This window comes from Pollicipes pollicipes, unplaced genomic scaffold, assembly GCF_011947565.3.
Source record: "Pollicipes pollicipes isolate AB1234 unplaced genomic scaffold, Ppol_2.1 Scaffold_3087;HRSCAF=3621_pilon_pilon_pilon, whole genome shotgun sequence".
Classification (NCBI taxonomy): Eukaryota; Metazoa; Arthropoda; class Thecostraca; order Pollicipedomorpha; family Pollicipedidae; genus Pollicipes; species Pollicipes pollicipes.
This window is the reverse complement of record NW_023596225.1, coordinates 40,777,895-40,802,138: the sequence shown is the minus strand read 5'-3', so window position 1 is coordinate 40,802,138 and position 24,244 is coordinate 40,777,895. Positions and strand designations below refer to the sequence as shown.

Here is a 24,244-nt window from a genome sequence, read left to right as displayed (position 1 = left end):
GGCGCTGTCGACAGTGCCGCACGTCGTGTTGCTTGGTTTTGGAGGAGCGTCGCCGCGCGGCCGGCCCACTGTCCGCCGCGGTCGCGACCTTTGGCCTCTCGCCGTGAGCCGTCACGTGCCCGATCCGGCTCAGGTGTGACTGCGGGGACCTCTGACCCTTCGGCCGGGGTCAACAGCTCTGTATCAGCCTGTGGGCGGCAGCAGGCTCTCGGGCTAGCAGCCGCGTGTGGGTCTGGCGAAGCGCCGGGATTTGACCCGAGCTGAGACGCCTGTACAGTCATACGCCGGCGCTCCGCTCCAGAAGGCAGGTGGCGTGAGCGATAGCTGTCTCGTCATGCCCCATGCCATTTAGCCTCCTTTAAAAAGACAGTCTATTGGCTTCACCTGTAATTGGAGCGCATTCTTTTGGCAGTTATCTTACTAAACAAATAACATAACATCATGACAACATGAACATGAACAACATGAACATCCTGTTCTGATATATCTCCTGTGCCCGACTCACGACATTTCAGTCGACACTTTTTTGAACCACATGTTATGAAGTCGAACCCGATTCATGACCCTTTGCGTTTCGCGATCGTTTGAATTAACTGTGGAATGTATGAATGAATCGCAATGGTTCGGTCTGATCTGTGGCTAGGAAACATGTTCTGACTCACGACTCAAATCCAGCACCAAATGCCACCGTTTCACGTGCCCGTCTCATTCCGGGGTCAACGGCTAGAGTGATGTGTCTTGATTTGGTATTAAACTAAAGCAATGCATCAGATGCAGTAGGATGTAGAATGTTGTACGCCTTTCATAGGTATATGTACGCTTCAGGAATTGTGTAACACAAATGAGGACTAACACGAACCAAATGACTGTTTTGTAAGATATGGGGCAAGGAAGCAATAAATCACGTTTGCTTATTTTAGGTACGTAGTTAAAGTTGGGCTGTTGGTGCTGTCGCGTCTTGAGAGTGGCCAAGTGTAATATATCATTCAGATGCCATTACAAGCAAACTACATTTCATACGATAACCACTCAGCATTAAATCTATTCTTTTTTGTACTTTATGCCAGGGCTAAGCACATGTGCTATAAATTTGATCGACGCCTTTATGTGAACATCCATCGGGTGAATCAGTTCAGCTCCTAGCAATTCGCCCTGCGACACAGAAAAAGCATAGCTTATGAGTTGATTCCTGATGTAATAAAAATCGAGTACGAGTTTGTCCAGTACTCACTGCGGCATTTCTGCCCTCTATTGCTGATACTGCGCCTGAGCTCCGTGTTCTTTCTCTCCCTGTGGCCGCCTTCTCCGGCACGCCTGGTGCTCCCGGGGCTCCACCAGTCTGCCGGAACGAGCAGGCTATGCCGGCGCGACCTGAAGCGGCCGAGGTCGACCTCCTCCACTGCTCCCGCTCCGCGTGGTGTTCCCCGGTGCTCCGCATCCCCGGTGTGCCCAGTAAGCGTCTCATTGTTGTCGCGCTCCCGGCTTGCCCCCGTTCCCCGTGTCCCCCCGGGCTGGCACGCTGACACCGGCGGCGGCCGTCGGCCGGGCGGCGTTATTTTTACACGGGCCGGCGGGCGGCGGTGGGTGGGTGGCTGGTGTCGGCGCCGCCTCGCCGGCCGGCCCCGCTCCGCCGCTCAGATAGGCGGCCGGCGGCGCGCCGTGCGCCCGTCTCCGCGGTCCTGCCCGGCCCAGCGCACCCGTGAGTACGCCGTCCCGTCCCGTCTCGGTCCGGCCCGGCCCGGCCCGTCCCGCTGCGGCCTGTCCCGTCCCGTCCCGCTGCGGCCCGACCGGCTGCCGGCGGGAGGACAGCCGCAGGCACGCCCGCCCGCCCCGTCCGTGGTGGCAGTTTGCGGTGCGTGTGTGTTGCGGTGTCTGCTGTGGGATTGGACTGTCACGAGGTTGTGAACGGGAATGTTAAGTGCGCGAACTTGCGGTCGCTGTTCAGGCTTAGTTTGTCGCCAATCAACTGACACAGTTTCTAGATATTTTGTTGAGTCACAATTTTCAACGACAGACCATTGTAAAATTGGTCACGCGAAGGTCTACGTCCGTCAGATGAGTATCCATTCAGCCGCGTTTACCCCTCATTTCATCTATATTGCAATGGCGTGAATGTTCCCCGGACGGAGCTTAGCTCTGTGCCTTTGACCTTGGCGCGATAAAACGGGCAGGGTGATGGATAGTTGGCGCTACATGACCTTGGCCCCAGGGCATGCTTCCAAGACAGCAGACCCGACGGCAGGCTGTGTATCGACTGCGATTGTGTGCGGCAAGCCTGCTGAAAACTGTTTTGTTTTGTAGTGTTTGTGCTTCTTGGCAGTGTCTTGCGCGGGCACAAACAACTTCTTGGGTGGCGGGTCCGGTGTTCGGTGCTATGATTAGCCAGAACTGCGGTGCACGGGACGTGTCAGCAAACAACTCAGACGGCCAAATGTATTTTAACAATTAAAAGTTACGGTACTCTGTGAGGAGAACCGCATTTGGATGTTCGACGTACCGTCGAAAAGTTGCTTTGGCGCCGTAGATTTTTGTCATTTTTAGTGACCTGCGACGCGAACTCAATTTCTAATCCCTTCCATTTTCTAAATCCCATGGCACGTGGTGCTGAGCAGCGGTCCGTCGGTGGCAGCTGCCGCCAGCGCAGGAGCGGGCCCGGCGACTGCCGTCCGTCTCCAGCAGGTCCGGGCCATGAGCTCGTGCCGGCCGGCCGTGCTCTGGCCGGCCGGCCGGCCGCCAGACTCGCCGCTGACGTCAGCTCTCGGCCGATTGTTATCGGCCGCCGTCTGATAACGGCGCGGTCATGTTGCACGCCCGATGGGCCGCCGAGGTCACGCTGAGGGCGTTCCACATCTGCGCGCCGTTACCCCTTCCTGCCGCGCCGGCCGGATGCCCGGGTGTGGGGCGTCGCCGGGCCGAGTGTGGAGAGACTCCCGGTCTGGTGGGGAGGTACTCCCGGCGGAGTGTGGAGATGCTCCCGGCGGAGTGTGGAGATATTCCCGGCGGAGTATAACGACACTCTCGGTCTCTCTGGAATGACTCCCGGTCGAGTGTGAAGTGTCTCCATGGGGACTGGGCGGAGCGCGTCCGGCGCCGCTGCCGGGGTGGTGGGAGGGCGTCGCCGGCCGGCGGCCCCGGCAGGCCAGCCCGGCTGTTCACCCCTCGCAGAGGATGCTGTGGAATGCACGCTGCACGCTGGTGCCCGTGGCGGGGCCGCCGGCCATGGACCAAACGATGCCGCCTGAAACTGCATGCGCGGACGACCGCTGGCCGGGCCGGAGCAGTCGGCCCAGCGGCGCCGTGGCCCGCGCCGGCTCTGTGACGCACCGCGAGCGCCGGCACCGCTGACGGCTGTTGTGTGCTGAAGGCCCGTCGGCGACCCTGCAGCCGTCGGCGACCTCACGGCGCCCGCCGGAAATACGCCGCAGTGGAGGTGGAGATCCGTAGTGTTGACACTTGTGAGCCCGAGCGCTGGTTTCTCTCCGTGAGTGACAGACCGGGATCTGCTGGACGGGGAGGGATCCAGACTTGGTGGAATTGCCGATTGCCTTCGGAGTTTCGGCTTATGCATCGGACAGCTCCCTGAGCCCGCTTGATCTCTGGTGAGATGTTTGGGCGGGCCCTGGGAGGAAGGGTGGGTGCGCGGCACCCCACGTGACGTGACCGGGCGTCACGCGGCCGGCCAGAGTATCGTAACTGGCTGTTCTCGTGGGCGGGGTGCGGGACCCGACCCTCGCGAGCCCCGCACCGTGACACGCTTGGCCACAGGGCTGTCCCGCGGGGTGGCCCGCGAGCCGTCCGCGGTGACACCCGTCCCGCGGGGCGCCCCACGCGCGCCGGAACCGGGCAGGCGCGCGGCCCGACTCGCTGCCACGCCTGGCTGGCCGGTGGTCGGCCGTAGTCACCGTTCTCGGCCGGGGCGCGCGGCTCAGCGGCTACGGCGCCCGGCCCGTGCGTCCCACGCCGTCGACGCCCACCGCTTCATCACGCCCCGGGCGTGTCGACGGTCGGTCCCGCGCCGGTTCGGGCTGCGCTCGCGCGTAGAGGCCGGCGCACAGCCGCCAGTGAGAACCGTTGTTGAGAACTGCTGGTGAGAACCGCCGAATGGGCTGTGAGATGTGGGCTAGTCGGGACGCCCGGAAGGCTCCGAACGAAGGGACGGATCAGGCGGACAGGCGCCCCGCGTCGTGAGCTTGGGTGGCTGGTTCGTTGGCAGGAGCTTGAGGCGCTGGTGACTTCAGTCGCACGCCTCCCACTTAGTTGGGCAGAGGTAGAATGCGAAGCGTGGGACTTGCGGGTTTTCGGAGCGCTGCATTTGTTTTCCGCATACCTTCAGGGCTAATCATTTGACGTTCCACTGTTTAGAGTGATGCGAGACTTATTTGGAACAAGCGAGATAGACGAGCGTGCGAAATTCTCGTGCCTAATTCAAAGTTGCATTGAATGAACTCAATATTTGGAACGTTTTTTCCTCGCTGCGTCCACAGAAATGTGAGATCTCGAATGTCATTTAGTTTTAACGGGGGCAGCCGCGCCCTACTTCACCTCGTTCACTCGGCGGCCTGTGCAGAGCACGCGCCGCAGACCTCTGCCCTCCCACGCGCCTCGCCCGGCGGCTTGTGCGGAGCACGCGCCGCAGACCTCTGCCCTCCCACGCGCTTCACCCGGCGGCCTGTGCAGGGCCGGCGGTGCAGACCTCCGCCCTGCCCGCGCGTCTCACTGCTCGTTTTTACGGCCCCGCATATCCGCTCCATTTCCGGCGGCGGCGGCGGGGGCGTCGGCGCGGTCGCGACGTTTGCGACGCCGCCTCGATCGGGCCGATCAAAGCGCCGGTGGTCGGCCGCCGGCTGGTCGGCGCTCCGCCGGCCAGCCGGGTAAACACGGCGCCGTCCACAAATACTCGGCGCCGTTCAGTCACGCGCCAGCGAGACGCGAGTGCAGCCGGCTGCCTTCGTCGAGAAACGGACGCTGACCCGGGCTCTAGCCGCAGCGCGAGGCCGTGGGACGGCCTGGCGACTGCCAGCAGGTCACTGTGACTCATGAGGTTTCACGCCGGTGGCCTGGTGTTTAACATGAGGTAGTGGGTGTGGCTCTGGTAAAGCGGGCGGGTCTCTGATATCACCGTCGGGTCGGGTCCCCCTGGCCGGCGAGGTGTCTCTCATTCTTGCCGGACTTTTTTAGGAAGAAGCACTGTGAGGGTGCGTTAACCTAGCCCTCCAGATTAGCGTTAATGTTGCATGACAAGTTGTCGGTGTGGTGCGATGCGGCTTTGGATGTTTTGTGAAGTCTTCAGGCGAGGTGCTCTTCATTGCTATTTACAATCCCTTGCGACGGCTTGGGAGATGTTTGGTTACGGGCATACTTTTGTCCCGCCTTTTAACTGTTCTGTTTTGTTTGGTTGATCCATGCATGTGTGTACGTTTATGTGGTTCTCCTTTTTTCTGTTACTAAGCATGTCTTCTGGTCCTTTCTAGGCGTCATCTCACTGCAACGAGTCAGGAGGTCGGGTGAGTTGTGCATGCACTCGACACGGCGCACCATGAAGGCAGCCACTGGTGGTCGAGGGGAATTTCCCCCCAATTTCCGCGAAAGTGTGACATTTAGGCTGTGGAGGTGCATGGAAAGCAATGGTTTTGCGAGTGAGTTTGCTCCCTCGTCGTCTTCTGAAAGCTTCTACGCGCTTGTGACCCACAACCGCGATATACTGGAACGCCGTTGTGAGGACTACATACGTGGAAGCGGTCCGTCGCACCACGCCTGCCCATGGCGGTGTGCCGTCTCGCTCTAGCTCTCCAGACGTTTAAGACGATATTAGATTCCGACATCGCCCTTTATATGCCTTCTCTGGTACAAGACAAGCTGTTGACAGTTTATACAGGGGTCCCATGTATATAACAGTAAGAGACAAGCTGTTCAAAGTTTATAGAGGAGTCCCATGGATATAACAGTGGGGGACTCTTCCCCGGACAAGGGACTGTGGAAAGAGTACCAGAGGCCTATTACCTTTTTCCGGTCAGGAGCCTGAAGAGCCTTTCTGTCCCAGCTCGACAGACTTGCCGCCTACTATCCTGGCGATACGGGATTCTGGGCACCCTGGTTGATGCAAACGTCCTCGGAGGAATGCATCACACAGCAGTACCGTCCCTGATGCACGAGACCCTTTGACCGAAACGGTTAGCCCCGGATCGGTGAGGGGCCTTCACTGACTTTAAAAGATCATTTATCAGCCCAGGGGATCCAATAATTGCTGCAAGAAACGCAGTTCGGGTTATCCGGTCTCTTGCCGAGGCTGTACGGAGTGAGTCCCCTGTTCCGCGCTGAGGTCACGTGACTGGGGCATGGCCATTCCATTGCCCCATTGTGCACCCTTTCATTGTCATTTGGCATGTCTGCCTTGGTTACCACAGGTCATAGACCAACGCGAGGGACCCCAGGGGTCTCGTCACTGTTCATATTTAGCAAAGTGCTCCTAACCGCCTTGGGGCCTCTTGTCCACACAGGATCCCTGGTAGTCACTGTGGGCCCCATGGGACCCCTTATCCACACAGGATCCCTGGTAGTCACTGTGGGCCCCATGGGGCCTCTTGTCCACACAGGATCCCTGGTAGTCACTGCGGGCCCCCGTGGGGGTCTCTTGTCCACACAGGATCCCTGCTAGTCACTGTGGGCCCCATGGGTGTCTCTTGTCCACACAGGATCCCTGGTAGTCACTGTGGACCCCATCGGGTCTCTTGTCCACACAGGATCCCTGGTAGTCACTGTGGGCCCCATGGGGCCCCTTGTCCACAAGGATCCCTGGAAGCCACTGTTGGCCATATGACCGACATAGTGGCCCCAATTGTTTCAGGAACCCCCAATCAATGTAAGAGGCATTCTGGCGTTCACGGCGCGTTTGCCCCTGCATGGTAATCAGCTCCCCAGATCGACTGTTGAGTGTCGATGGTCTCTTGCCGACATACGGGCCCTCATCGCCTCAGGAGGCCAACGATCGGCGCAGGAGGACCTCTGACTGGCATTCCAAGGCCCGGTCCCTCGGCTGGGGTCCCGTATCACGACCTCCAGTCAGCCGTTCGGACCTTTCAATGGGGCCCTAGATCACCTGCCCCTGAGAGGACGTACACGTGCCTCCTTTGCCCTGCGAATGTCCCCCCGCGCCGACCTATGACGAATCCAAACAAATAAGCTTATTTTCGTGGTCTTGGAGGAGGAGGAGGCAGGGCGAGGGGGCGTGGTACCATTCACCCCGTCGTTGAATTCGTCAGCGCCGGAATAGGAGCGCTGCAGCGTCATCACGCCACCTTCTCTTCCGGAAAAATGCGAAGCTTGACTGCTTAACTCTGCCAATAGGTGGCGGTGCGTATCGCAATCGCTTCTGGCAGCCGCGGCGCGCGGTCTGTTTATCGTACGATACGCCAGTTGCGCTGTGGAGTGTGGACCCTACAGTTGATAAATGGCTGATGCAAACACGGTCTTAAACTTGGTGCGCCTTACGTCGGCTTCCGTCGGATTTGTGGCGTGCCGGCCATGTGGGAGCGCAGCTGAGCTCCGAGTGGATGTGGCTGGGCGGACACATATTTCGGGTAAGAGCAAAGTTGCGCCTTAAAGTAGTGGGTTCTATACGGTCGGATTCCCACATTCATTGAGTCAAATCTTGGCGTGTGTGCTCGACCCCCAAAGTTGGGTCGGGTCAGAACCAACTAGGTCCTGTACAAAGTTGAGAATGTCCCGGCCGACGGCCCGATATGGTGCAACAGCCAGTTTATGATTGTATGTGCTCTGCCGAAGTTTTAGACGAGTTTCATCTCAAGCCGCAGCATAAATTCAAAATCGGAATCAGGGCTTCCACGCGACGTGGCCAACCCACGTGACCTGACCGGACATGTCCCGATCTGGCCTGACCTGACTCGACCTGACCTGACCTGACCTGACGTGACCCGTGCAGGAGCGGGCCGGGGCCGGTCAACGCTCCCGCGACCCCACACCGGAGCGCTACCAGGGCAACCAGGCCTGGCAAATCTACCATTCGCACAGGCAGCAGGAGGGGGCTGCGGCCCCGTCGGTAAGCGGCAGGAGCTGCCGGGCGGCACCATCCATGCACGGGCGCACCTACCCCGGCACAGGCGCAGCTAATCGGTCGCGGCACGCCAGACCACGGGCTGCGAGAGGCACAGAGAGCACGACGGCCGCTGCCCGATCGGCTGGTGCTGTGGTGCGACTCTCGGCACTGTGAACATAACAGGGCTTGGTTTGGAATCACCAGTGCTAACATTCTAAGGTGGCTGGGATGGACTTAGTTGAAACAGCTGGACTAATGAGAACTTAGTTAAAAGAGCTGAACTAATGTCAATAAAGCCGTTTGGACATTATGTATGCTGGTTTTGCGTGATATTTTTCGTGGACTTCTCCTTTTATGTTGAGTTCACTGAACCCTATTATCGGCATGATTTATTTTATTAGCTCCCGTTTGGTTGAGATCAAAGCTTTGACTGTGAGTTGAAAACCGAACACTTCAGGCACTAATCGCGCGAATGTGTCGACAAGACTGAATTTTGGCCTATGTGTTTCCCAGTGACAAGAATCGCACCCACGGTATGAAAGCATTGAGTAACCCGCCATGCCAAATTCGCCGTTTCTTGTAATTTCTTCCAGCGACTTCCAAATTACATGGAAGGTCCTTGACGGCGCCAAAGACGGCAACGTCGGAGCGACGAAGGCCACGTCCCGCGTGATTCGCTCCACGACGTGATCCGTTACGTGGCGTGGTCCGTGGCATCGCGTGATTCTGTGCGATTTTTGCCGAGCTTCACCTCAAGCTCACTTGTGATGTGGGGAGGGAGCGTCCATTTGAAAGGTGAAATTTGGTGTGATGTCATGCTGCAATTGACTCGTGACGGCATTGCAATCTAAGTGTTTTGCAACGTGCTGTTGGGATGTAGGCGGGAACTGCCGCGATGCAGTTAGGTGTAGAAAGGTCAGAACGTTGTACCGGGCCTGTCCCACACTGCTGACGCTTGCTCACGCTGTTTGGTAATCCCGAAGAGGCTAGGTCATGTCCTGGTAGCTCTTCACCAGCTGCAGTCTAGTTCCCTGTCTCAGTGATTGATCGCTCAAAGATCAGCTCTTTCCTGCTCACATCGTGGCCAGTTGCTTACATCACAGACGGCTGCTTACATCACAGACAGCTGCCTACATCACAGACATCTGCTTACATCACAGACAGCTGCCTACATCACAGACGGCCGCTTACATCACAGACATCTGCTTACATCACAGACAGCTGCTTACATCACAGACAGCTGCTTACATCGCAGACATCTGCTCACGTGACGTATGGCTGCACACTTCATATATAAGAAGCGGCATCGTTCTGGAAAGATTCCCGACGAAGTGGTGGAATGGCCAAGACGTTGTGTGTTTACTTGCACACTGAACAGAGACGATAGTCCAAACAATTTTTCTATTCGTGTTACGCACGCCTGGTCTCATTCTGTAACGTTGCAGCTAATTGTTGCCGACCCGACGCGGCATCCAGGTGACGAAAATGGAGAAAGTGGAGCATCAGGCTAGTGCGCGCAAAGAATCATCCGGCTTTTCGGTTCAGTTGTAGAGACGTTGATCGCGTACGGTTAAAATTGAAACTCAATCGTGAGCGAACGGGTCGGACTGATAGATGAAATAACGAGTCACGCTCTGAGAGGCGAGCTGGACGGACTCCACCGTTGGAGCAAGACAAATCTAGAAAAGTCATTATCAAACGTCGAGTCAAAGGCGAGGTCACAACTAGCGACGGATGAAGATCTCACCCCCATATGGAACTCACCACAAGAGCTCACGCAGCCAAAGATCAGAGGGTGAAGGAGATTCACGTCCAAAAGCTGGAGGAGCTCGAGAGCAATAACACAGCCTCAAGGACCGAACCGGAAGGACAGAACTTCGCTGCTTTGAAGTCGCGAAGGCACTGTCCAGGCATCGTGGCCCATATAGCAGAGACTGCAACGCGGGACGTGAGAAAACCGGAAGATGAGCTACACCAGAATGTCAGGCAAGCATCAGAAAGTGTCCAACCACAGAAGCCAAATGCGACAAAAGAAGAAAAAGCGGCCATCAAGACGCTGGATAATAACGAGATTGCCATCACATTCCCAGGTGACAAAGACCTTGCCACAGTAGTCATAAACAAAGAAGAAAATACTCGCAAGGTGAACGAACAACTTGGTGAGTGGTGTGACATGCAGCAAACCGAAGAAAGATTCTACGTCAGCAACCGAACGGAAATTGACCAGTCTCCTAAAGATGAACAAGGACGAAACAAATTATCAACATACGCTGCTCAATGCCAAAATCTAAATCAACATCACGGCAAGCTAACTCACATCTACGTACTACCAAAGATGTACAAGACCAACATATATCTAAGACACATTGTCGGCTTCGGACTCCACTTGCTGTCCGCTAAGCGAGCTCATGGTTAAGCGGAAAGAAGACAGTGATCATCAATAGAATCAGTCCTCCCAGGAGCAAGTCATTGTCATGCGTGAAGAAATCAGTCTACTCCACTTCAGTAGTACAAGATGTGCGTCTGACCAGACACAGGGCCTACAAAGAACCAGGTTCGACGTAGCGAGCCTGTGCAACAACGGACCGACACATGAAGCCGTCACCATTGTGCCGAACAGGTTGGAGACCGATGACGCGCTACCGAAAAGAGTGCGAACTGCCGGGACATGCCGGAAACCAACAGCAACCGGTCGCTGCGTGAACTTCCAGTCGCGCCACCTGAAGGCGGTCAAGAAAGGCATGGTGAGATGCCTTCAGTTTTGTGCAAATGTCGTCAGTGATGATGATGAAACTAGGGAAAGTGAGAATTAAGCCACTTAACCCAGGCACTCCGCAGGAACGGGTAACCAAAACACTTCTCAGCCTAGATGCCGAAAATCATCCAGAACAAATAGGGATGCCAAAATAATAATGAACTGCGGTATCATTACCGGCATCATTTTCATTATCAACGGTATCATTACCGATGAAAGGGACCTGTCAGACAAGATTATAGTGATTTGTGGACGATGCGATATCGGGTGGCCTTCAAAAGCGTCTCAACGCTCCGGGAAACGCTGACCAACGTCAGACCACCGACACCAAGGAGCACGTGAAGAACTGCACATACGACATACGACAGATCGGAGCAGATCCTCCATGGCAGAAGGGGACGTCCTGTATCGGTCGGACAGGAAAAACGCAAATAAGTAACCGTCTGAGGCGGAGGTCTGAATGCTGATGTGACAAAGCATACATGGTCCGAAGTCGATGGCCAGCCGGCATGGAATGAGATAAACTTCATGGACAGAAAGAAACACTGGAAAGTGAGACAAATCAAGGAGATCTCGGCAGCTGGTATCTGTTCTGCCCCAGCAGCTGCTGTTTGATTTTGTCCAAACAGCTGCTCCTTAATACTTTCCCGGCAGCTGCTGATTAGTTCTGTCCCGACGACTGTTGTTCGATCCGGTCTTGGCAGTTGCTGCTTGATCTTGTCCCGGCAGCTGCTGTTTGATCCTGTCCAGGCAGCTGCTGTTAAGTCCTGTTCCGACAGCTGCTGTTGGTTCTATCCAGGTCGCTGCTCCCATGCCATCCCGGCTGCTGCTGTTTGATCCTGTCCCGGCAGCTGCTGTTAGTCCTTTCCCGGTCGCTGCTCCCATGCTGTCCCGGCAGTTGTCTGCAGCTCGGCTGGCCATCGATCGGCGCTGGAGCGCGCAGCTCCGGCCGCGCCGCCGTCTCTGCAGCACGCCGCGCCGTCAGTCGATGCCGACGCGCCGTCCCAGCCGCCGGAGAGTCGGCCACGCCGAGCGACCGCGGCTGACCGCCTCGGGGCACCGCGCGGAGGTGCGGCGGTGGCCAGCCCCAGGCCCGACTTCAGCTCCCTGTGCACATCGGCGCGAGCAAGCAGTGTCGTCGGTGACCTGAAGCGGGCACGCCGGCGCCCGGCCGGAGCGGGTCGAGTGGACCGCCGAGGAACTGGCGCGGGAAGACCCCGCCGCCCGCGGCCGTGCTGACCCCCAACTGCATGGGCTTCGTTTGAACCGCGTGCTGGAGAGGCCCCGAATGTGAACTGCAGCTGCAGCTGCAGCCCGCAGCTGAGAGGGCAGCTCGTGTCTGCCTTGTGGAAGAGGTGTCAGTGGTGTTGACTTTCTGTTGAGCGCGCGCTGAGGTCGTGCGGGAAGACAAAGATATCCGGTCTGAAACAGTCCACGGACCCCACTTGGTGCGATGCCGGCGGGTGGTGAGCGTGATCTCCGGGCCGCTGCGTGAGGGTGTGCGCTGCGAGAGGGCTCACCGGCGCCTGCTGACGGCGCCGGCCGGACCGTACCGGCGCGCCATGTAGCTCCAGCCACCGTGCAGCCATGCAGCAGGTCCTGCGTAACATGGAGTACTTCCGGGACTACCTGGCCTACCAGCAACGGCGCGAACAGCGCGAGCAGCACCGGCGGCGGCGCGAGCAGCGCATGACGCGCAGTCTACCGGAGCCGGTGCCGGCTGCGGCGGCACCGGCGGCCGCGGCCGACACGGGCTCGGAGAGCGAGCCGGACGGCGGCCGGGCGCCGCGCCGGTCACGCGCCGCCGCCAAGATGCGTCGCCGGCTCAGCCACGACATCAGCGCCTACCAGGCGCGCGCACGAGTACGGAGCGAGGCATGGATGCCGGCGGCGCGTGCCCGACGGTCCGGCGCGGGGGGGGGGGGGGGGCACATCGCTGCATGCCGTCGCTTGGCCCTGCTAGACGTCCCGTAAAGGAGCAAACTACGTCGGATATATGTACTACAAGCATGGCTATTTTGTAATAGCTGCGATCATTGTTGATGGAATAGGAGCTCTTGGCTTCACGCCTGAGTCACAGGTGGCTGGCATAGACTGTCGTCGGGGTGTTCGACTTCTCATCCTGCGTGCTGATGCGTGGCACCCCTCAGCTCTGTGGTGGAGTGGGATGTGGCACCTGTTGGGCCGCCGTACGGCTGCACGCGCCGCTCCGGCCTCCCGCGAACGATGTCACCGGTTTGAAGCGTCGAACGAGGCGCGCTGGCGCTCGATCGACGCACCTGGGTTGAGGCTGCAGCTCTCGGAGGTCTCAGGGTAGTGTGAGCGGCTGACAGGTGCTCGTTTTGTAATCTCATCGACGAGCTGTCGGAGACAACGAGATGGAGGAGTGGAAAAACTGCACGGGGAGCCGCCTGCTCGGCAGTTTTGAGCCTAGTTGGGTGAACCGTTCCTTCACCAAACGCATGTTCCCGCGCTCTTCTCAGCTTCTCCGTGGGTCAAACTCGGCGTAACTGACGGCGTACGCTCGCGTCGGCTGGCAGCCGGGCTCGGGCAAGTGGCCGATGCGCAGTGCGGTGGGCTGGGCGCGGTGCACGACCCACCATTGACCGGCACTGTGACGGGGACACGCCGCCGGCGGGGATCAATGCGGCTGACGGTGGCGGCTTGGGGGTGGCGGCGGGGCGGGGTGGCCGCCTCATCGGCACCTGTCGTCGGCCCGCTCGCCGGTGCCGGCAGGTCGGACACGCACGTCCCGCCGCCGCGGCGCGGGGGTCGCGCGGCCGTGCCATCGCTGTGGGGTCACAGCAGTAATGTCACGTGCTGATGGGGCGTGTCGGAGGGTCGCTGCGATGCTGTCACGCAGTTGAGGGCCTCATGTCACCTGACCGCGAACCGGAGCCGTTGGCTTCCGTACGAGCCCCGGCCATTGTTCGGTGGCTCGCGCGCCGCGGTACTGCAACAGGCGTGTTGTGCGAACGCAACGCCGGGGCTCAGCGGCCGTGGCCAGGCGGGACAAGCGGCGGATGCTTCGGGTGTTCTGCGCACCGGCTGATAGCGCTTCCGAAGACTGCCGTGCGCTCGCGGAGACGCTGTTGCACCAAGGAGGACGCATTCTTGAAGTGGGACGCTAGTGGATGACTCTAAAATCTATTATTGCAAATAATGTTCCGAAAATGCGCGTACCAATAGGTATGTTTGTGTTACACGTGTACGTAGAGGGCAGGACAATGAGTCAACACGCGACTGGTATGCACCGCTGCTGCGGTGTATACCAGCCCCGTATTTTGTTGACACAATTTGCATTTTGTGGCTCCGGCAAGCGTTCATAAATGCGTACCCAATGCCACAGTATTTTCACGGAAGGGCGACTATCGGCATAGCTGAAGACACCGTGGGACTTTGTAGTGGATGATGCAATGTTCTTCGCATGTAACCCAACAAATTTATGTTAGCTGCACCCAATCCCGGCCAATATAACCCTTTAACAATTGCTATGTACCATGAACGTCTTTTGGATTCGGACACATGCTCTGCATTCTGACGAGATAACAGTTAATAATAATATGCTTCCCTTCCGGCTGCATCGGATTATTGTTGTTGTTTTCGTTGCTTGTGCTTTTGTCTGACATTCACAGCACCTGAAACCAGGAGTTCCTTTCGTTCTTCCAGCCCGTCCGGTGCTGAGCAAATCTGCCAGAAACGGCGTAAGACATTGACAGTTGCATCGTTTTTGTGTGTCAGCTATATTATGCCCAATTAAAACGTTCCGGTTTCTGGACACTGGCGAAGACTGATCACCTTGTTAAAACCATCGGCGTCTTGCGTGCTAATTGCTGACCGTAAGGGTGGTCGGCTAACTCTTTTGTTCTTTTTCAGCTCCAGAATGACCCACTAGCGAAACCACGGCAGCCACCAACTAAACCGGTGAGTCCGCGACGCCGCGGGCGCCGCGCAGATCGCCGCAGTATATCGCATATATATATATATATATATATATATATATATATATATATATATATATATATGTATATATATATATATATATGTATGTATATATGTGTGTGTGTGTGTGTCATGTAAGTGTATCATATGTATCTTCACACAATGTTAGACCGATCAAAAAATGTAACAATTCCCTGATTGAGTTTTCGACGTTCTTCAACCTCGCCTAAACCCTACAGTTTCAGGATCCGGCAAGCTATGCATGCCTGCTGCTCGTATGCTACGGGATTTCAGACTGCATTCAATAACGACTCCATCAATACTGGCCTAACATTCTCAGACCGCCCGTGATAATGAGTTAGGTTTGGCTGTGCGGCACGTGACCGCTGAGTGATGTTCATCGCGCCGCTGCATTTATCCGCAGTGATTCCGGGTCGGTGCTTTGAACAGCTGTCGTGCCGGTCGGTCCCGTAGCGTGTCCTCCCGCCGTACTGGTCAGCTCCGAAGAGAATCCTCCCGCCTTGTCAGTGAGCAGTCCCCGAGGCGTGTCCCCCCGCTTTGTCAGTGAACAGTCCCTGAGGTGTGTCCTCTCGCCTTGTCAGTGAGCAGTCCCCGAGGCGTTTCCTCCCGCCGTACTGGTCAGCCCCGGGGCTTGTCCTCCCGCCTTGTCAGTGAACAGTCCCCGAGGCGTGTCCTCTCGCCTCGTCAGTGAGCAGTCCCTGAGGCGTGTCCTCCCGCCTTGTCAGTGAGCAGTCCCCGGGACTTGTCCTCTCGTCTTGTCAGTGAGCAGCTCCCGAGGCGTGTCCTCTCGCCTTGTCAGTGAGCAGTTCCCGGGGCGTGTCCTCCCGCCTTGTCAGTGAGCAGTCCCCGAGGCACGTCCTCCCGTGTATTGCCTTCTTGGCACTAGTAGCCGTGAGCTCAGCTGCCGACTCAAAAGCCCAGCGTCTGGACAAATTTCCTGGAGGTGCTCTGGCACAGAAACAACTAATCAGCATTATCAGGCTGATCGGACCATTTTTCGTCCTGCTTTCCGCTCTCGTTGCCGTATGGGCACGCACGCACGGCAACACTTCAGCGTTCCCGCGCACTTGAGGCTGGTGGTCGGCTCAATGCCGACATTCGCGGTCGGCCTCTCCTGACAACGTGGTGTCGGTTTACGGTCCGTGCGGGACGTCCCAGCGGGAGACGCGTCGGCCTGCGTCTGGCACACGCTCCTGGTCAGCCTGCGGGGACCATGGGTCCGTTCTCTCGGCGGCGGACCTTCCGGGCCGGAGCGGCGCGCCCGGGCGGCCGTGGGACGGCCCGCGGCGGGTGGAGCCGGCGGGGCCCGGCTCTGACCGGTTGGGCGGCCGCTCGGCGCCGCGCGCCGGCCGGTTCTGCGGCGCCGCCGGCCCGACTCCCGTCCGCAACGCGCTCCCTTATCTCAGGTGCGGCCACGGCCAGATCAATTCGGCTGTATCTAATCGCGGCGTGCAGCCCGGTTGGCCGGGTCGATTCGTGGCCGCTGCGGTCCGAGGCGCAGTGTGTCGCCGACGGCAGCGCCCGCGGTGGAGTGCTGCGGCGTTCCCGCACCCCAGCAGCCGCCCGGGCGCGGGTGCGGCGGAGCGGGGGGAGTGCAGCGGGGTGCGGACCGAACTGACGCGGGGCGACCTCAGAGAAGAGCCGGGGCTTTACTGGCTGCCGGAAGCGGGGAAGGACGACGGTTCGAGCGGTGGCTGAAGTCCACCCAGCGGACTGCGACGGACGAATCCCGTGGTGGGAATCGAATCAGAAGTTGTAAGTGATTCAGCGGATTAAGTTCGGGCTGTCAACCGGAAACGGCATGTGATCGGTGGCCTGCCGGTGAAGCCAGTGACTCGACCGGTGAGAGCGGCGTGGCGGCTATGAGGTGCGCGTGACACCGTGGCCAGACACCAGCTGCAAAGCGCGGGCACAGGTAAATCTGCATACAAAATGGGAATTTGCGCGTGAGCTTCTGGTCCAATCTCTCCGCACTTGATGGGAGTCGCAGGTGCGACTCAGGGATGGAAAGCACTTCGAAACGCTGAGATGGAAAGGATTGCTTCTAGGGACAAATGTAGCATAGAATGGGGCATATCTGACTGTAATAGAAGCTTTGCTGGAATGACCCATTACCTCCGAACGGCACGTGCTGCCCGCCAGGTCCTTGTGACCCGCCGAGAGACGTGTTCGTGCTTTGGATGGGTGGCAATCAGCTGCGTGGTCACGAGCTCCGGGCGTCTGGGTCCAGCGTCGCGTCCATCAGCCTGTGCTGAACATTATTCGGCACCAGTCAGGAGTCCAGTCGGCGCCAGTCAGGAGTCCAGTCGGCACCAGTCGGGAGTTCAGTCGGCACCAGTCAGGAGCCCAGTTGGCACCAGTCAGGAGTCCAGTCGGGAGTCCAGTTTGCACCAGTCGGGAGTCCAGTCGGCACCAGTCGGGAGTCCAGTCGGCACCTGTTGGGAGTCCAGTCGGGAGTCAAATTAGCACCAGTCAGGAGTCCAGCCAACACCAGTCAGGAGTCCATTCGGCCACTATGATTCCCGCCAATCGGAGAGGATGATCAGCTGGCGCCATTCAGCAGTCCTCCGCCGCACTCTCGCGCCATGAGCGCAACCTGGGCTCCCGCTGGCGCGCGAGCTTCGCGACGGTGCGCCGCAGAACCAGGAGAACGCCGTCCCGCAGGCTGACGGGGCCGGCGCTGCTGAGCCAGCGACGACTCGCCTCACCAGCGGAGACGCTCCGCAGCAGCGTGTGACGAGCCGTGCGGCGGACGCTTTTGACGTAGAAGAACGCCGGCCGCCAGCTCAGCTGCGCCGGCGGCCGCCGGTCGGGCCGTAACGAGATCAGAGCGGTGTGCGCGCGGCTGCAGGACCGGTCCCACCGGGGCCGACTCGGCACGGTGCGACGCGAACGACCGGCGGCCCGGTCTGAGACGGTGCTGACGGCGCGGCTGTGACCTGACGCCTGAGTCGGGGTCGACCCCCTGTGTGTCGGGGATTGGCCGGCACTCCCGCGGTCGGTGTACCTGGAGTCGACTGGCGCCCCTCAGGTTGGTGTACCGGGAGTCGACTCACGCTCCTCTGGTCGGTGTGCCAGGAGTCGACTGACGACCCCTGGTCGGTGTGCCGGGAGTCGATTGGCGCCCCCTGGTCGGTGTGTCGGGAGTCGACTGGCGCCCTTCTGTTCGGTGTACCGGGAGTCGATTGGCGCCCCCTGGTCCGTGTACCGGGAGTCGGCTGACGCCTCCCTGGTCGGTGTGTCGGGAGTCGACAGCCGTCCATCTGGTCGGTAAATATTTACGGCCGCCGCTGGTGCCGGCCAATCAGCCGGCCAGCGTCGCTGTTGACGGGTCCCTGCTCCAGCCGCGGCCCCGGCTCCGGCCCCGGCCCGGCTTCGGCCCCTGCTCCAGCCGCGGCTTCGGCTCCGGCCCCGGCCCGGCTTCGGCCCCTGCTCCAGCCGCGGCTTCGACTCCGGCCCCGGCCCGGCTCCGGCCCCGGCCCGGCTTCAGCCCCTGCTCCAGTCGCGGCTCCGGCTCCGGCTCCGGCTCCGGCCTCGGGTTGGGCTTCGGTCTCTGCCCCACCAAACCAGGCACAGAACCAAATGCCTGGCATGCATGTTATGAGAGTCCTTCATATGGTGACATACACTGAATTCGTCGAATTTCTGGAGTGATGCAGTGCGTGCATTGGCTGCGCTAACGCTTAGTCGCCCACATGCTGGTTTTCTGACCTCGTGACCGAAAGGTTGCTTGAAAAGGAAAGATTGCTCGCCAAGATCACGCATAATTCGACTGCCACGCGCACAGCCCATTACACAGAGTACCACTGGCACGCCGCCGGCTGGAGCTGGAGCTCACCTCCACGCCACACCGACGCGGGGAGAGCACCGCAGTCCCGCCCTGCAGCCGGCAGCGGTCCGCGCGCCTATCGCGGCGCCACACGCTCGTGAGAACAAGGGCTGGCTCTGTCTGTCCACCGCGGCGGCGGCGGCCGGTGGCGGCACACGTGCTGTCTTCACAGGCCCGCCGCCCGCGGACGCCGGCGGCCGCGGCTTCGCGCCGTGTCACCGTATCAGCGCCACCTGCCGGCGGGCGGCCACTTCGGCATTTGCACAATGGACGCCCTGATCGAGTCGGTTTGCTCGACCGGCACGCCAGTATCGCCGCGTCGTGTCAACAGTGCGGCGGCAGTGTCACCAAGGTCATGCTGCAGCAGAGGCCCGATCCGCGTCCGACGCTCGCTCGTGAATTGGCGAGCTCCTTCTGCTCAAGTGGCACTTGGCGTCGGCTTATTGGAGCGATTAACACCAGACGATAGGAACCGAACTTTCCGGACGCAGTCGCTCTTGCTGCCACGGCCGGCCGGAACCCGTTCCCACGGATGGGGCCGCCTCAGGGCAAGTTCCCGGTCAACTTTGAGAAGAAACATCGAGCTAGGAAACCCCAGCGCAGCGCGGTCTGGCGGTTATCTGCGCAGACTATTTTAATGATGACCTGTGCCGGCTTGCTCTGTTACAGCTCCCTCAGGGCATATTGGTGGCTGGGCGGAGGTCTCCGTGCTGACCTGTGCCGGGTTACTGTTAACAGGGGTCGCTCTGTTACAGCTCCCTCAGGGCAGGTTGGTGGCTGAGCGGTGGTCTCCGTGCTGACCTGTGCCGGCTCGCTCTGTTTACAGCTCCCTCAGGGCAGGTTAGTGGCTAAGCGGTGGTCTCCGTGCTGACCTGTGCCCGTTCGCTCCGTTACAGCTCCCTCAGGGCAGGTTGGTGGCTGGGCGGAGGTCTCGGGAGCGGCCAGGTCAGACCAGCATGGAGCTCAACTTCGTCACCCAGCGCGTGATGGCGCTCTGCTTTCCACCGGGCGTTGATGCTGCCACCTACCGGGAAAATCTACGGGAAGTGGCGCAGATGCTGCAGACCAAGCACGGCGACAGCTACATGGTAATTGGGATTAGAGCTGTGCCGGTCTTTTGGTGATGGGTGGACCGGTGGAATGTGGTCCTGCCGGTAAGGATCCATTTTGCCGAGGATTAACGCAAACGTCTTGTAATTGACAGGAAGGCATTCAATTATTGGTGTCTGGAAACCAATAGATACCCGGTCATGTTGAAACTGAAAGATTCCCGGACCTACTGGAACTAATAGGTTCCAAAAGGTTCTCTTTGAAGGGTAGGGCGTATGAGGAAGTGATGTAATTTGATTTGCTAAGAACGACTAGAACACTGTGTTTAAAAAAAAAACAATTCAGCTTAACCAACTGCGAACAATGTCGTGTCAGCACTGTAGCGATGCGAAAGAAGTCAACCTCAGCCAAATGCCGTGGCGTCGATGTGGGCGTACTCAACAGACAAGACGTCGGACGTAGTAACCCGCTCTGTCAATGCGCCTCCGTCCGACCGGAGTGAGTCTGTGCAGCAGAATATGCGTGACGCTAACACCGGCTGACGTGACGACCGTGTAGTCGGATGGTCTATGCAGTGGTTACGCGTGACACACATGCAGACAGTCATGACACGCACGAGCGAAGCGTCATCTGGAAGTTCCGGAACCACGCTGCCTAGGCCTGAGTGAGCACGACCTGAGCTGAGCTGAGCTGAGCTGAGATGAGTACGACATGAGCTGAGCCAAGCCAAGCTGAGCTAAGCTGAGCTGAGCTGGCCTGAGCTACGCTGGCCTGAGCTAAACTGAGCTGACCTGAACTGACCTGACCTGACCCGCCCTGTGCGGTACGCCGCAGATCTTCAACCTGTCGGAGCGCCGTCCGGAGCTGTCGGAGCTGCACCGCCAGGTGGCCGAGTACGGCTGGCCCGAGACGCTGGCGCCGCCGCTCGACAAGCTCTGCAGCATCTGCAAGGCCATCGACAGCTGGACGGCTGCCCAGCCGCACAACGTGGCGGTGCTGCACTCTCGCGGCGACAGCGGCGACAGGTACCCGGCGCCGGCGCCCTCAGGGACTCCCGTCGCCCTCGGTACCCGGCACCGGCGGGGGTCCGGCACAGGGTGTACCCTGCGGGCATTTGGCATCGGACGTACCGGGCACCTGGTACCGCATACGGCATCTCAGATACAGTCATTCGGCATGGGATATGCCTGACACCCGCGTCACCAAACGCCAGACGTACCAGGCATAAGAGATACCTGACGCCCGGCGGACACCCTCTACCCCGGCAGTCCGGCACCGCAAATACCCGGCAGCCTTCACAGCCGGCGCCAGGAGTCCTGGTCACCCTTGCCACCGTTACCACATATACGTTGCAGCCTTTTTATATGCACCTGGCATCCTACCACTGATGCGGCCGACACTTTAATAGAAATGTAGAATATGTACACAATAACCGTTGCTGTCGGCACCCAGTAGTAGATATAGCTGGTTTCCAGCATCCAGCACCACGCCTATGCGACACCCGACACTAGATACACCTGGCACCCGACACCAGCCCCCTCCCCCCTCCTCCCTCCCCCGTCACCCATTTGAAGTCAATAGCTCCTGTGACATCGTTCCTCATGTGTGGAGCTTTGTATTCCATTAGGGACCCTGATTATCCTCACCCATGCTTGCCTGACCTCAATGTGAGACCAGATCACACACCGTGAAAGAACACTGCCCCCCCCCCCGCAAAAAGACGGAGCAGTTAGATAACAAAACAGTCCTAGAAAATATGGCACGCTCCATGAAACATGGCACGACTCCATGAAATATGACACGCAACGGCACGACTCCTCCGCCATCGCCTCGCCCCGCCAAGCGATGGCACGGGTTCGCCACCATCGGCCTGGCACGCCCAGACGCTGGCACGGCCTCGACACGTCAGGCCTTTGTCCGGCCGCGATCTGCGCCGTTGTTTTTGCAGAGGTGGGCGGGGGAGGGGCGTTATCTTTCCCGTCGTCGGCTCCGACGGCCGCCGGCTGCAGCGCGCCGAGCCGCTGAAGCTGGCAGGCGGCGCCGGGCTGGGCCAGACCTGACTGCCGCACTGTCCCGACATGTTGTTTGTGGCCAGGTGTCTTCGGCACTGACGTCGTTCCGGCGAATACAGATCTGCACTGCGTTCGTGTTCAGCGATTGCAGCCGTTTCAACACGGCGTCGCCACCACGCGGATTTCTCAGTTCTCATCACCCACCGGGTCAGCGCGCCACAGTAACCTGACGCGTGACGTGGCGTGACGTGACGTGTCGCGTCGGACGTCGGACGCGTCACGCGTCACGCAGCGTCTCGGCTGCGCGCTCTACCCGGCTCACCGTCGACGGCGGGCGTTGTTGCAGAGGCGGCTGGGACCGGATTGGCGTGGTCGTCAGCGCGTACATCCACTACTTCCAACATCTGCCGCAGTCCGGAGCAGGCGCTCGACAGGTTCGCCATGAAGAAGTTCTTTGACGACAAGATCCGACACCTGGACCATCCGAGCCAGAAAACGGTGAGCTGGGGCGTGGCGCCTGCAACGGTGTCGGGCGTTAGCCAAGCTGTTTGCTGAGGCTGAGTATCCGCCTGGGCGTTGCGTACCCGGCGGATATTGCGTACTCAGGCGTACCCGTACCGTCGGAGGGCATTGGTTTACTATCGGAGGCGAGCACGCGAACGTGGTGCTTTCAATATGATCACGCTCCGCCCATAGCCCATTGTGTTGCGGACGAAAGCAGACCGCGAATAAGGGAAATGTTTCATTTGGTCAGGATCGGTTGAGGGTGGAACCGCCGTACAATATCATCTTCACATTGAGAATGCAGTTGGAAATACATATGTTTGATGGGCTTGTAGCAGTCCTGCGCGATGGCCAGGCCGGTTTTACGTTGTGGAAGGAGATTCGCCGGGTGTCCAGTGCGCTGGATCGACAGGGATCAGAGCATGCTGGTCATTATGCATGCATATCTTGTTTTATTGATGCTGCGCCCAGAACTTTAAAAACGCCCGTCATGGCCTGCTCGCGTTTTTCTAGACGCGTGCATTGCCAGTACGATGCAGAACATTTCAGTCCAGCTCGTTGTAAGCATCAGCGCCACAGGCACGACGGCAAGACGTGTTTCTGGAATACATTATCTTTCACGTCCTTTGGCGTGCAACTACGTGCCACCGCACCGCGCGCTCCCGACGAATGTCGTCTGTGATTCGACATGGCACCTAACGCCACTCGTGAACAGGCGACACTGCACCTGCACCCATACGCCATGACAGCGGCGATGGACGGCGACCATTGGCGTTCATTGAATGCGGTGCCTCGGACCTCATTGGCGTGCGGCCGGCCGGTTTTGTAGTGAGCCGGGCTTCCGTGCTGGCTGACGCCGGCGGCTTGCCGGCACGGCGTGTCTGACTTTGCTGCGGGCCGGTGGAGAGCTGGGTCGGTGGGTGGAGCCCGCAGTCGCCCCTGGCCTCAACCAGAGGAGGTGCCTCGGACCTCATTGGCTTGCGGCCGGCCGGTTTTGTAGTGAGCCGGGCTTCCGTGCTGGCTGACGCCGGCGGCTTGCCGGCACGGCGTGTCTGACTTTGCTGCGGGCCGGTGGAGAGGTGGGTCGGTGGGTGGAGCCCGCAGTCGCCCCCTGGCCTCACCAGGGAGGTGGAGGGGTGGGGTCGGGGGGGCGTCCGCCGCCACTCGCGTTCCGGACAATGACTCTGAGAGTCGCCTGCAGCGAATGACGTCTGCCAGCTCACTCCCCCCCCCCCCTATAGCTGCCGGAGGCGATGGCCGGGAGAAGGAGGGGGGGGGGGGGGGCAGTGGCGGTGGCCGGGCCCGCTTCCTCGCCTTATCTCTGTCTTCAGTAGGGACTTCACGGCTCGTTAAAACCAACCCAACGACGCCCAAGTGGAGTGGAAACGTGTCAGATTGGGAGCAGAACTTTGGGAAAAGTACGGGTGAGACGCTTACGAGATGCTAGATACAGCCATAGCTCCATGAGAAGTGGGTGGACCGGATGAAGGAAGCCTCACCCGTGGGGCCTGTAGACCCCAGGGAGCGTGTCCCTCAGCAGAGGCGTCTCCGGGCCGGTCGGGCGCCACGCTCCGCGGCTGGCTCGTCAGCGGCGCCCCAGCGGCAGGCTGGCGGTGGACGGAGCTGACTCGGGCACACTGGCTGCTCAGTCCTCGTGTCTAATGCCCTTCAAAATGGGGAGTCCACTGCCACCGCGACAACCTGCGCGGGACAATGGAATGCCCGTCACCGCGTCGGCCCCACGCGTGACGTTGGTGCGAGCGGTGGCTCACTGTTACCGCGCGTTGTCAGGTACGTCAACTACTTCGCCGGCCTGCTGTCGGGCCTGATCCAGATCAACAGTAGCCCCCTGGGTCTGCACCACCTGGTGCTGGTGGGCTCGCCGCAGCTGCGGCCCGCCGGCGGCTGTCGCATCTTCGTCCGCGTCTACCAGGGCATGGTGCCGGTCTGGACGTCCGCCGTCTACAGCGTCGACGACCGCGCCAAGTACACCGTCATCAGGTCAGGCGCAGTTGTGGGCGGCTGGTGGCCACTGGGCCGTGCGTGCCGTCATCAGACATTTGTATTTACGGCGCGTG

The 24,244-nt window shown here is 59.5% G+C and overlaps 1 protein-coding gene across 1 annotated transcript in view; it reads left to right on the top strand.

Moving 5' to 3' along the window:
* The window catches only part of LOC119090166 (tensin-2), a 109,196-nt gene that overhangs the window by 84,771 nt on the left and 181 nt on the right, over positions 1 to 24,244 (top strand). Inside the window, exons 4-10 of the mRNA XM_037212956.1 lie at positions 5,472 to 5,504; positions 7,940 to 8,056; positions 14,685 to 14,732; positions 19,497 to 19,688; positions 20,485 to 20,675; positions 22,009 to 22,074; positions 23,958 to 24,167. Of these exons, the coding sequence (XP_037068851.1) occupies positions 5,472 to 5,504; positions 7,940 to 8,056; positions 14,685 to 14,732; positions 19,497 to 19,688; positions 20,485 to 20,675; positions 22,009 to 22,074; positions 23,958 to 24,167 (857 nt within the window). The remainder of the gene's footprint in view (positions 1 to 5,471; positions 5,505 to 7,939; positions 8,057 to 14,684; positions 14,733 to 19,496; positions 19,689 to 20,484; positions 20,676 to 22,008; positions 22,075 to 23,957; positions 24,168 to 24,244) is intronic.